Source organism: Corvus cornix, chromosome Z, assembly GCF_000738735.6.
Source record: "Corvus cornix cornix isolate S_Up_H32 chromosome Z, ASM73873v5, whole genome shotgun sequence".
Lineage (NCBI taxonomy): Eukaryota > Metazoa > Chordata > Aves > Passeriformes > Corvidae > Corvus > Corvus cornix.
Window position 1 is genome coordinate 33323230 of NC_046357.1, and position 14029 is coordinate 33337258.

The 14029-nt window shown below is 35.6% G+C and overlaps 1 protein-coding gene across 3 annotated transcripts in view; it reads left to right on the forward strand.

The window, feature by feature from the left end:
- Window positions 1-14029, forward strand: part of AUH (AU RNA binding methylglutaconyl-CoA hydratase) — a 110891-nt gene that overhangs the window by 36188 nt on the left and 60674 nt on the right. For all 3 annotated transcript variants that reach the window (XM_039566854.1, XM_039566855.1, XM_039566856.1), the window contains exon 4: window positions 2135-2221. In XM_039566854.1, the coding sequence (XP_039422788.1) occupies window positions 2135-2221 (87 nt within the window). The remainder of the gene's footprint in view (window positions 1-2134; window positions 2222-14029) is intronic.

Genomic DNA, 14029 nt, shown 5'->3' on the forward strand with positions numbered 1-14029 from the left:
ATTTTTTATTTTAGAAGGGTTGGGGTTTCTTTTGGTTGAGTCCCTTTTTCTATTCATGTATTCTAGTCTGAATAAATCAAACCCTAAAAATTGCTTTAATCTTATACTGACAGAAGATTTTCTTACCAGTAATGCTAGTTGTTTTCTTTATAATGCTTTTCAAGGGGATGCCCAGTGATTTCAGTGTGTGGAAGTTTTGAGTCAGTTTGCATAGCCAAAGAGGTTTTTGTTCATAAAGCATACGGTTTCTTACATAGGCAGTGATTTGAACAGAGTTGAAGAAGCTAGATCCAGACTTTAACTGATATCAAGTAAATTATATTTTTTTATTTGCATGCTTGCTGATGTGACTTCTAAAGCAATTTACCGTTTAACTTCTTAAATGTGACATTTCAAAAGCTCCTTTTAGCTCCAGAACTGTACACATAAATGGATTTGTGAAAATTGCTCGCAGTTTTATATGATTTAGAGTTCTATCCAGATTCATGGATGCAAATTTTGTTTGTTTTTTGGGTTCCTGGCAAGATTTCTTCATGCACTGATTATGAATTACTAAGGTAGCAGTTGCAATTTTGCTGCAGTGCAGGCTTGACTGTAGTAATTCCTGTTTTATACTGTCTGGTCAACTGGCCTATCCTACTGTCTCAGCTGGGGCACATTCTAGAAGGTTGTTTGGCAGTTTTTGGCAAAGTGCCTCATAGTGTAAATTAAGCTTAACATTATTTAGCAGGCGATATGCAAGTGTAGCCAGGACTGATGCTTCATTGTTTTTATATTGACATACACAGAAGGAGAACAGAATGAGGAGCTTTGCTATGACAGAAGTAGAAGGAAAGATGTAGAGCTGCATTATTTGGCATGGTACTTTAAAGCAACAACTGGATGTCCATCAGAAAATGTCAGATTAAGATCCTGATTTTCACAGAGCTAACCTAGAGTTGTTTAGCATTACAACTAACGCTGTCAACAAAAGTATGTCTAAAACTATGTTTGATGAAGAGAGTCAGGAGGCCTACTGTGAGTTAAGTCCAGAAAGTTAAAAGGTGAAACGAAGCCTATGACTGCATAATTTAAAATTCTGAGCTACAGTCTTAACTTAATCTGAGTTCAGTGCATTTTCCTGAATGGATAGTATTCTCAGGGTAGAGAAATATAAACCTTTTTTTTCCATTTTAAAAAATTGTCTTGTTTAGCCTTTTCAGTCATGCAAAGAGACTAGCTCAATAGGTTAGTTTTTACCAAATGGAAAAAATACATGCTAAGTTGTTGCCTTGTGACTGTTTCACTTCTTTGGAGAACAAATGTGTCTATGCAAGTTTTACCTGTTTTATGTATTGTTCCTCTATAAGAAAGATAGGCTTCTATATTTAGCTATTATGATGATGATGATGATGATGTTAGTTTCTCTTTTTTTTTACATACTCATGAGAGAAAATGTCAGTTTTTCCTATAAGTGAGTTTTTAAAAACACATTTGTATCCATGCCTAGCTATAGTATGCTTATTAAACAAAATAATTTTTTTATACTCATGAAGAAATAGGTAAAAATTTTCAAGTTGTGGCTTTTTTTTTGATGAACAAAAAAATGATTGTATGTAACTTATTCCAAAATAAATTTAAATAAATGGGTGAAAAGTGAGCTGAAAAATTGGTCCACTGCAGCATTTTTATTTAGATATATATAGTCTGTTAATGTAAACCATGCAACATATGTACTGTATGATCTACCAGTAAGAGAATAACAAGAGTACATTATGAAAAACACATATTTATCAGACTTTGTGACACAGTTGGGAAAATAAAGTAGTACTACAGGTGAACTATAAGCATAAATGCTACTGTTCATAAACTATTTTAATAAAAGAAAATGTCACTGGGAAGAATATACGTAGTGAAAATCTCATTATGGATAATTTCTTTTTTTGTTTGTTTGTTTTGGGCTTTTTGGTTTTGTCTTTCCTTGATAAATAGTTCATGTTTTCCTTGAAATCTGTGGAGAATTTATGTAACCAATTTAAACTCCTTGTCTAGAAGTAGATTTAAAATTTTTCTGAGTGAAGAAATATTTAACTTTTGAAAATGTATTTACAATACATTACAGCTTGCTAACGTATATATGAAATGTCACTTACAGGTGCTGACCTTAAAGAAAGGGCAAAAATGCACTCAAGTGAAGTTAGTTCTTTTGTCTCCAGAGCAAGAGCAACTATTAATGAATTGGGTAAGTAACCTCTCCCTCGAAAAATGTTATTATAACTTTAACCTGAGAATGTTAGATCAGATGAATGATGTAAACATGCATAGTTAATTCTTGACAGGTAGTAGAGAATCCCTAACTATGTACTATCACATCACAGATCTTTAATTGGAAGGAACCCATAAGGATTATTGAGTATATTGATAAATGCATTCATTCTTTTAAAGTGTTCCAAGTTGAGTTGGACTTTTTTTAAGAATGCTAGAAAAGTAAAATATCAATTGTAATAGAGGTGATTTTCCCTGCTGTTTGCATAAAGGATGGATTTTTCCGTGACATAAAGAAGCTTTAGTTTTTCCTCTTGCATTCTTGTGGTTGGTATAATTATTACAGTCTAATACATTCTAGAAAAATGTTAAACATCAGATGCTGATAGAAATTTAGCTACTAAGGTCTTTTAAAACTTTGTTTAATATGTTTTGGTGTAGTAAAACCTGTTAATAGTTTCAGATTTTAATCAACTTGTACCAGTTTTTAAGGATAGTAATTTCTCTAAGTTTTACTTTACGAATTCACCATCAAATAATTATATTTCTACATCTCTGCTGATCAGTTTAAATATAACTACTTTTCAACAGGTTGTTGCCAATGTGATAGTGTAGTGTTCCAAGTTTGAAGGAATTAATTTTCTACATTTAACTTCTATATAAAACATATTCTGTCACTTGAAATTTTGGCACACAACTCTGAGGAATAAATAATTACTCAGAAAATTTATTTAGATGCATTTCCTTAAGAACACTATCTCAGATTTTGGTTTGGCAGAATGTTATGAATGGATACTAGTTTTTTTTTTTTTTAGGTAAATGACAAACTGCTGAAGTATGAAACTTTGATTAGGTAATTCATGGAGATACTTATGTCCTGAAATGAATGTCATGTCTTTGAAGTGAAGAGACACTCAAGGTTGTTTAAATAAGTGAAATCTGAAAAATATCTAGAAGTGAATGGATCATTAATTTCCTGCATCTGATACTGTATGTCATGCTGGTATTTCTCCTTTTATTGGAATGCCAAGCAAGTGGCAACAAGTTGCTCCATTAATTTACTTTGTAAGAATTTTGGGAGGCTTTCTGAGCATTAAGTTATAATTTTTCAGCCTTCCTTGGCTTGAAGTTACTGGAAATATTCTAAGCTGGTATTAGTGTTTAAATATGGGCAACTGATTTCAAGATTTTCCTATGATTAGTAAATAGGTCTTTTTATTTTAAATTGATTATTTTCAAATTTTTAAGTGAGAAAATTTGTAAAGTCTGAAGGAATATTTGGATTTGGCATTCTTCACTGAATGACTGGAAAATATTCACAGTCATTTGATGCTTTGTTTTGCCTTAGGGTTGAAAAAACTTTGAGAAAAATGTTTAATTGTTGTCATCTTCATTAAGATTCCTGTGAGAGTATTTAACTACTGAGTATGTAAGCAAATTTTCAGTGTTATCTAAAAGGCTTACAGTGAATTACTTGAAGTTTAGGAAACCAGTGTGAGTGCTTTCATTCCTTGATCTCTAGTCACTTGAGAAAGAAGCATGGAATTGTGAGCAAGTGGAATTAATATCTGAGAATCAAGGTTACTGAAGTACTGAGATACAAAAGTTTGTGTGGGAATGTACTAGCAATTTGATATGCATGACATTGGTTGGAAAAGAGAAAGAATTTGAAGATATAGCCTTTGCCTGATAGTTAAAACTTTTTGCTGAAGTTGACCAAGTGTTTCTGTGCTCACTCATCTTTGCCTCCTCCTCCCCCTTCTCTCTCTCTTTCCCTCCCTTTTCCTCCCTTTGCCTCCTTCCTTTCCTCCCTCCCTCCCTCCCTCCCTCATTCCCTTTTCCTCCCTCCCTCCTTCTTTCCCTCCATCCCTCTCTCTCTCCATTTCCATCCTTCCCTCCCTCCCTCCCTCCCTCCTTCCACAGTAGATGTAGTTATAGGATGGATTAAACATTTTTTTGGGTCTTTGTAGGTCAGTTTGAAAATCATAGAACCACAGAATGGTTTGGGTTGGAAGGGACCTTAAGGATCATCTTGTTCCATCCCGCTTACAACAATCAGGTTCACTAGACCATTCTCAGAGCTCCATCCAGCCTGGCCTTGAACACTTCCATGGATGGGGCGTCCACAGGTCTCTGGGCAGCCTGTTCCAGTGCCTCACCACCCTCACAGTAAAGAATATCTTCCTAAAACCTACTTTCTTCCTGTTTGAATCCATTCATCTTGTCCTGTTGCTACATGGTCTTGTAAAAACTCCCTCTTCATCTTTCTTCTAGGCTCCCTTCAGGTACTGGAAGGCTTCAATTATGTCACTCCAAAGCTTTCTGTTTTTTAGGCTGAACAATCCCAATTCTGTCAGCCTTTCCTCATAGGAGAGGTGTTCCATCCCTCTGATGAACTTGGTGTCCCTCCTCTGGAATCACTCCAGAGTTCACTAACACCAGCAGGTCAATGTCCATCCTGTGATAAGGACTCCAGAGCTGGATGCGTTACCCCTGGTGGGGCTCTCGTTATGTCATTCCCTACATCAGACAATGGTAGACAGTATTGAAAAAATATGTATATGAGGTTAGATTAGATGGGTGCATGAGATGTCCCGTTGATGATGCCCTTATGAATAGAAATTAATATTAATTTTATGGCAAGTCAGATGTTCTTAGTTCCTTTTTTTTTAATTCTTCTGAAGAAGTGATCTGTCATTACAAAGTGTAATTTATGTAGAACTATAGGGACATTGTATTTGCATTTGGTCACTGCAATTAAGCTGTATATTGAAAATAATAATGGTATTTTTCTTGCCAGGCAACAACTAGAATGCTGTGAGATAGTTAAAGAGGGGAAACAGTTTTCAAATTAATACTTACCACTGCAGAATGTTACGTAGCTAGGGAACAATATTTCCAATCTCCTATTTTGTTCTTTTTTCTATCCGAGTTTAATACTATAATCTCATTTAAAATATATTCTACTTTTTGCTTTTCAGAACTAGGTCATGTTTTGATAATTGCATTTGTATTCGGATGTGTGACCTAGTAAGGAGTTACGTCTTTTTAGCTATATTTTCAGAAAGAAGACCATTACGTTACCTTTACAGATGAAATACAATAAAGGTTAATTACGTCTTGAACAACCAGATAAACTTAGCTTTTTAGAAATGACAGCCTTTGGCTTTAAGTAGTTTCTGTCTTCATTACATTTAAAATCCTTACAGTGGTGGTTTTGTAGAAAACTGTAGTATCATTTTGAAATATAGCTACAAAAGAGAATTTTCTGGAAATTAAAAGCATACTGCACTTGTTTATATGGTAATAATTTATAACTTCTTACTAAATTTGGGTGAAGAAGTAAGACTGCAGTAAATATGACTTTGTTTAAAAATAAATGCATAAAAAAAGAGCTGGAAAAATTGAACTGAGCCATTAGTTGCGGCACTTAGAGCTTTAAGTTGGGGAGGGGAAAATCAAAACAGTCTCTATTTTTAGCAGTAGTTGCTTTTGCTAAAATTATACCAGAATTGTGGAGGTGGGTTTGGGCTTGTGTGTGTGTGTCTGGGGGTTTTTGTACTTTTTTCTGTGTTGTTTTTTTTTTTTTTATAGTAAGAATTATAAGACTACTTGTGTGTTACTATGTTCTGCCTTGAAGCACTTCGTTACTGATGTAAGTCTGTCTTTACCCTCAAGAAATTAGGAGAGAAAAGCTTTAATAGATCTCTTGTAACCATGCACACAAGACAGGCCTGGCTAAATTAAGTCAAATTATAATGATTTCCAGAAGCCTTGTTTTTGAGGCTTTTGGGGGGGAAAAGCCCCATCATTGTGGGTTAGATCTTCAGTATGTATTTTATAGTATGCCTCCCATTAAGTCCATGTTGTTATTTATACTGACTATGGGATCAGGGCTGTGATAGTGTATATATGTTATATTTTGGGATTGCAGTTGCAAAACAGGCTGAGGCTACGTATGGAGCTGAATGCAATAACCACACTCCTCAATAAAAACACCATGTTTAATAAAAATAAAACCTGAAGCTGTAGAAAGAATTTCAATTCAGCAAACACATGTAATTATTCCAATTGACGTTTGGCCCCAACCTCTATTAAGTGGGAAACACCATTGATTAGCAAAGCTCTTCCAAAGAATGTAGGCATAAGTGCCCAAATCCCATAAACGGGGAATAAAAATTGGAGACTGACTTTCTTGGTTACTTTTTAAAATTAATGTGTGGTCAGGCTTGTTTTTTATTTCACATTTGGAGACAAAACACCTTACGCGTGGCGTGATGGAACCTAGATCTGAACTAAGTTAAGAATGAATTTTTTATTAAAATACTGAAGTTACTTGTTTTCTGTTGGTCTTGTTGAATTATAAAAAATCTTAAAGGTCTTTATTAAAAACATTTGATAAGTTTTGATGCATAAGCTGTGATACAACTTTAAGAAGTGGTGATATTTAGTAACTTTGTATATGTAGTTCTATCAGATATGATTAGTTTTAACATAGTCCACTTTGAATGAGATCATCTCAGTGAAAGCACCTTGTGGTCAGTTGCTTGTGTTTGTGGTTTTTATTGTGTGCTTTTTATTTTATTCAGAGCAGGTACAGTTCTGTATTAACAGATTTTGTTTTTCCTTCTTCAGCATTTTTTCTGTCCGTCTGGCTTTCAGTCATCACCAAACTTTTAATTTACTTAAAAGAGTGCACTTGTTCATCCTTCAGACAAACACCCTCTTTTCAAAAAAGTTCCTAGTTTGACTACTGAAGATCATGCATACATGCATTTTTTGGTGCCACATTATATGCTATGGTTTGGTTTTGGATGCAAGCTGTCAAAAATTGGTTTCAGAGGTCCCAAGAATGGTATCAGGATTATAAAAATTTTCACTTGATTGCTGGTCTGGTAACTGCTACCACACCTTCCCATTGTGAAGGCTTAAAAATAAGCAAGAGATATCACTGATGAGGTCGGTGCTGTGCCTTGTTTTACTCTTTGAATTTCTGAGGCTTCTGTGGAGCTGTAGTTAGCATTTTGAATCCTGGTTTAGTAGTGAACACTCAGAATTTACCAAATTTAGTAAATCCGTCTGTGTCTGCTGGAAGTAGATCTGGCCATCAAAGCTAGAGTACTCTAGTTTGGAAATCCTTTGATAAGAACTGTGGATTTCTCTCTTAGGGAAGAGAGATACAGGCTATGAGTTGCATTTACTGGGAAGCTGAATGAAATTTCAGATAGCTATCAAATTTGAAAAAAGACAAATTACAGGTAGCAGAACCATGCTTAGCAGCTGGCCTCAGGCATCGTGGTCTTTCTGTGTTGCTGACACTGTGAAAGGTAGATTTTAGCACAGCATTCCGCTTACTGTATTATGATGTTGCCTGTTTGATTAAGTGTGCAGCATAACTAATAGTCCTTGTGCACTAGCATTCTGAGTGGGTTGCTGGGCTCTTGGTTGTTTTCCAATGATAGATTTATTTCTTCTCTTGATATTGAATTAATTTAAGATAGCCTTTGACTAAGTGTTGTCTGATCCTGGTGCTGCTGTGCAGCCACGACAATTAATATAGCCTCAGCAGTAGTTTAGTTTTCCTTCTGGTGGTAATTCCAAATGTTGTTCTGTGAGGACAAGAGACTATGCTCTGAACATGGCTCTTTAAGTTTCCTTCCACGAAGGTAACGGTACCAAAAAGTGGGTGCTGCTTGCTCAAATGGTTTATTGAGATCAGCATAGCCAGTTTGCACTGTGTTAAAACAGGCCTCCCAGTATCACTTGCTGTCGAGGGCTTCCATTCCTTCTCTAGAGAGCCACACTGTGCACGTTTGATGCATTGGGAACACTATCCTTTCCTCAATGGAAAATAACAAACCCTGTTCAGGTTTGAAATTGCATGTTTCAATCACTGACTGAGAAAGAATAGTTTGTTAGCTGTTTGCTTTGCCTGTCTTGGTCTCTGGCTCTGTTCCTTGAACGAATTTGTATTCAAAGAGTAGCAACTCCTGACATGGTACTGAAAGTATGATGTTGCTCTTCTGCCAAAGAAATCCTGAGCTCACTGCTTGGGCCAAGTACGAGGCTTTAACTGCAGACTAGCATTGTCAAGTCTTGTATTGAATACACCTTTTGCTTAGGTAGGCACTGGCTTGATGATATTACTAAACTAGCTTATTAAAAAAAAGAAATTTATGCTTACTGTGAAATGTTAGGGAGTGTTTCTTCTGTAGTGTTCTGTGAATGAACTGGCTTGAAACTATTACTTGGTACATTATGCTAATTTAGAAAGAAAAATCTTTTAGCACTGGACTGGGGAATGTATCGTGTCAAACAGCAATGCTAGTAATAATAGAGTATGTGTCATCTTCATTCTGTAAATCAGACAAGTAGACAATAAAAAAAATGAAAACCGTATCCAATTTGATTCTCTTAACAACTGGAGATTATATTAGAGACTATATAGTTGTGTGTGTACATTATATAGAGATTATAGTTTGAGTTTTATTTTGTGTGCTCTTTAAGAAAGAAAAAACTTTCATGGAAGTAGAATGGAAAAATGTAACTGAATTCATTTAACTCCTTTTTGTTTTGTAACTTCACTGCTTGATTACATGCTGTGCTGTTTTTGTGTAGTAAGTTCTTAAATGTACTTAGTAAGAGTAAAAAATGCAAAAAATAATTTTCATTTTTCTTTTGTCCAGAGCTTTCATTCATTTGCACAGAAAGTAGATTCTGTCATCTAGGTTTTACTTCATTATTGTCTTACTGAGGGCAGAATGAAACTACAAGATGAAACATTAGTAAATATGAAAGAACTGAAGAATCTGTTTATCAAACTGAAGTGTGTGAGATGATTGAAATATCCAAATGATTTTTATATAGTACAAGAAAATCAGGGAAAAGTTGGATACAGAAAACTGTAGCTAAAGGGTTTGATTAAACCATCCCTTTCATTCCCATTAGTTTCCCAGTTTCTGTTCTCAAGAATGTGAAACACACTGTCTCTCCCACTTGTCCATAATAAAGTAGCAAATAGAAATTTTTAAAATAAAGAATGTAATATTCCTCTATTGAAGTTTAAATGGGTTTTTTCAATTCAAAAATATATTATTTCTAGATCATATATAAGAGTGAGTGATTAATGGAGGACACTGGGAAATTAATAGGATTGAGTGAGGTGTTTTAGCCATTGTCAATATAAATGGAAGAAAAACTTTATTAATACCTTTTGCTTAATAATCATCTGTAGGCAATGTGCAGTAACCATTTTCATTAAAAAGCAAAATTTCTTTACAAATACTAAAATATACATATTTTTATGCAACTCTTTATTGTTATTGTCTGCCTGAACTTTGAAGGTATTAAAGCAAAGACAGTAATGTTCAAACAAGTCTATCAACAGTTGTAGACTAGTAAGCTTCTTATGTAAAGCACAGGAATTAGAGTGTATCTAAAAGCCTTTCACAGTTGTAACTGGCAAATGTATGGCACAGAATTGCATATCCAGACTTTAAAGTGTGGTCGTTTATGCAGCTGAATATATTTTTGAAACATACGGCAATACAGAAATTAATTGAATAATCATTTTGCCATTATTTTTGCACTTATGAAAGGTAAAGCTTTGTAACATTTAATTACTTGCCATGTGCAGAAATGGTTTGACCAATCTTCTTTACCCCGAAGTCCGTGTAGGAAGATTTGACAGTCTCTCTCAGCCACTTTCATATGTTGCTGCATACACTGGTTGGTTTTCTGAGTGTTACAGAATGGATGAAAGTACTTGTTGAAGTATTTTGTTTCTGTTAACCTTTTTCCCCATAGGAGAATCTTTTTTTGATGGTAGTAGCTTGCAACTGAAAATGAAAGCAAACTGTTGTAGCCACTGACTTGATTACAGATTTTGCATGGCAAGGTAACTGCCTGAATAAAACTGTCGTTGCAAAGGTTGTATTGCCATCGCAATGTTGTTTCAGGAAAAGGTCCCCAAAACTGAAATCAAGATACAGTGCTATGTTGCAATTATTTTTCTGATTTCCTGTGATATAAATTATTTAATATGTTAAATGTAATTTTGTGACTATAATGTTCCTAGTATAAAGAATATTCCAATTACCAGAATTGCACATGGGCTGCCTCTACTTGCCACTCAAGTAGCATAGTTTATGCCCTTTTTTCCTACGTTAAAAGATATTAGTTTTTGTAATCAGGAGCCACATCACCAAGAGACATCAAGAATCTGGGTAGTGAAGAGGTGGAAGAGAAATCTATTCTGAGTTACAAAATAAGAATATTTAGGTATAAAAGTATTTTAAAAACAAAGTAAAAATCCATTCCCAGTTATTATGCAAGCTAGGATGTAATTTCAAATAATAATTACTGCTGATTCAAAGTTCCTATTTGTGTCTGGGACCTTTTGAAAATTCTTTTATAACTGGTAACCAGACAACTGGGAGATTTTGGGTTCCTAAAGAAACTCTGTAAAGTAACAGATCTCAAACCTGTCAACACTGGTGTAGGAATCATCCCATAGACCTGCAATATTATATAGGTTTAAACTATTGTTAATTGAAATATACACTAAATATAAATACTATGTAAATAAGTGCATTTCTTTGTAATAATAAGACTAAAATTTGTAATTCTATATTTGACATTCTCAGTATTAAGATACGACTCTTTTTTCCTCTTTCTTGCTTTCCTAATGGGTGACCTTCAATTATGGGGTTTATCTACACATATGCACTTAGAGGTATTTAAACATTTTGGGGGCATGTGACCATTCTTTTTATTAATTTGAAGCCCCCGTTGTTAATACATTTAAATAAATTTACTAAGAAGTGGGAAGAGACCTTTCTTATCTGTAGATTAAATTTTGTTCTTGGAAAGGTTCTGGGACAACTAATCGTGGAAACTAAACTACTAGTGGGCACACAAGGGACAAGAAAATCGTAAGGTGTAGTCAGCATGGAGTCAGAAGAGGGAAATGTTGCTTAACCAGTTTTACAACCTATGGTGAAATGATTAGTTTGTTAGATGAGAAGAAAGCAGTGGATATTGTCTACCTTGACTGTAAGGCTTTTGACAGTATCTCTTGTAAAATTTTTGTAGAGTAACTGGTGAGTATGGACTGGATGAAAAGGCAGTGAAATGGATTGAAAACTGGCTAAATGAATGGGTGCAGACTGCATTAGCAGCATGAAGTCTGCTTGGAGGCCTCTAGCCAGTGTGTATCCCAGGGGCAGTGCTGGGTTCAATCATGTTTCACATCTTTAATGGTGTGGATGGTGGGATAGAGTGTAGCCTCCGCAAGTTTATTGATGTAAAATCATAAGCAAAGGGTTGTGCTGCCATTCAGAGGGAACTCAACAAGCTGGAGAAATAGACTAACAGGAATCTCTTTAATTTCTACAAAGGAAGATGCAAGTAACCTCATGCACCGGGTATATGATGGGGGTAATGATATGAAAAGCAGCAGCACAAAAAAGCCCTGCAGGTCTCAGTGGGACACCAAGTTGAATGTAAGACAGCACTGTGCCCTTGTGGCAAGGAAGGACAGTGGTATCCTGGGCTGCGTTAGGATGAATATTGCCAGGAGTTGAGGGAGGTGATCCTTTGCCCCTCATCAGCACATCTGAGGCCGCTGCTGGAGTACTATGGCCAGTTCTAGGCTTCCCAGTGAGAGACACAGAGCTACTGGAAAGTCCAGTGAAAGGCCCTGAAGGTGATGAATGCTCCAGAGCATCTCTTCTGTTAGAAAAGGTTGAGCAAGCTAGGGCTGTTCAGCCTAGAGAAGAGAAGGCTTGGGAGGTGATCTCAGCAGCACATATAAGTATCTAAAGGGGAGGGTGCTAGAAGATGAAGCTAGGCTCTCTCTGGTGGTGTCTAGTCTCAGGACCAGAGGCAATGGGCACAAACAGGAACAGAAGAGATTCTCCCTGAGCATTAGGAAGTCCTTATTCACTGTGAAGGGGACTAAGCATTGATACGGTTTACCCAGTCGGGTTGTGGAGTCTCCCTCCTTAGAGATCTTCAAAAGCTATCTGGACATGAGCTCGAGCAACCTGTTCAAGGTGATGCTGGTTGAGCAGACAGGCTGGACAAGGTGAGTTCCAGAAGTCTCTTTCAGCCTCAACCATCTGTGATTTAAGGGTTTCTCATGTGCTGCAGACCTATATAGGCAGATACTTGCCACACTTCCTTAATCTGCCAGAGTTAGATAACAAATTGTGGAACTGTTAATCTATTCCTCAATTTATAGCATACTTTCCTCTAGTAATCCATGTAATACTGACAGTATGCAGGGTATTTTTATACAATTCATCCTCTTGGCTTTATGTTTTATGAAACCCATTATTCAAAAGGAAAAATGAGCTGCTGGAAATGCCCCCTGAAGTTGCTTGTTCTAGTAAGCTGTTCACTGAACAACCTTACTTGTCAAATAATCAAAAATGCAATTGTGGAATAAATAGCTTGGACAATCTATTTCTTTGTTCTGTGGCAACTCAGTTGTGTTGTCATTTAAAATTGAATTCTGTAGCTACTTTGGTCTTAGATGGATGGTCACAGTTTTTGAGGTAAGTAGAGTATGCTTACCTACTTTCTTTTCAGTTTCATTCTGGGAAACAATAATTCTTCCATTCATAATTAAAGACAAGTCAGGGTTATGTATCTGGTTCAGTAGGTACTAGAGGTAGTGACCAGCTTCTGATTTGTATCTGAATAGCTGTTTTTTCTGGAGATTGGTTGCCAGAGGTCACTGAGTTAGGATGAGAAAGGAACAGTAAGAACCATTTTGAACATTGTCCAGGTGTAGGACAACACCGGAAGTTAAGGTGACTGTCTTTCATTTCAATGTTTCATATCAAATGCATAAAAAGGCAGGCTTTAAACTGGGTCTTCATTTGAATGTTTGTAGATACCAAATTCTGACTGCTATAATTAGTTGAATTGAAAATATTTGTCCTAAACTACCTAAAAAAGTACTTCAAAAATAGAAGTTAATTATATCTAAGGAACTGGATAGAATTTGTGCATTGTTAGGTCTTGAGGAGGCTTTCATGGAATTTTCTTTTCTGATTCATGGGAATCATGAAGTGTTACTGCAGTAGTAGTGCAGACTTTTTACTTGAAGAGAAACTGAATTCTATGTCTGCTGGACTTCAGTTCTTTAATGATGACTCCTGTATTCTAGGGAAAGAAAGAGAATACTGCAGGTATTCTTCAGATTGATTGTAACAGCTGGCAATCTACAAATAGGTGATTCTCATACACTTCATTGTCACTTGAATAGTCTAAATCTCAAAATCTTTTGTCTAGCTCAGGAATAGTTTTTTTTTTTTCCTTTTATGTGAGTATGTGGTACAGTTGCTTACAGAAAATATTACAGGTATAAATTTATTGAGCAAGCAAGGAGGACACTCGTAGGAGGTTGGTCTTTTTGAATTTGATATATTCTGAATTAGTAATTTTTTTTCCTGGATGTTAAATATTTAAAGTTAACCAGTTTGGGCAAGTCCATGCAAGTTGACAGGAACTCAAATCACAAAGTCTGGAATTCTGGATAACCGTATTATTCTTCCTCTGCCTGTTTCAGGAACTCACAGTAAGGGATCAGCATTTGTGATAGGCCTTCCTTTGAGTAATTGGACACCATCTAAAGAAAGTGGTTTTTTGCCTGTTATGTAAAATCTACTGTATGTAATATTTCATAAAAACAAGGCTACTTTCATATGTACTTTCAAATTGTTGCCATTATGGTTTTACTACATGTGTTCATTCTTCATACTTCCTTCTTCCTCGC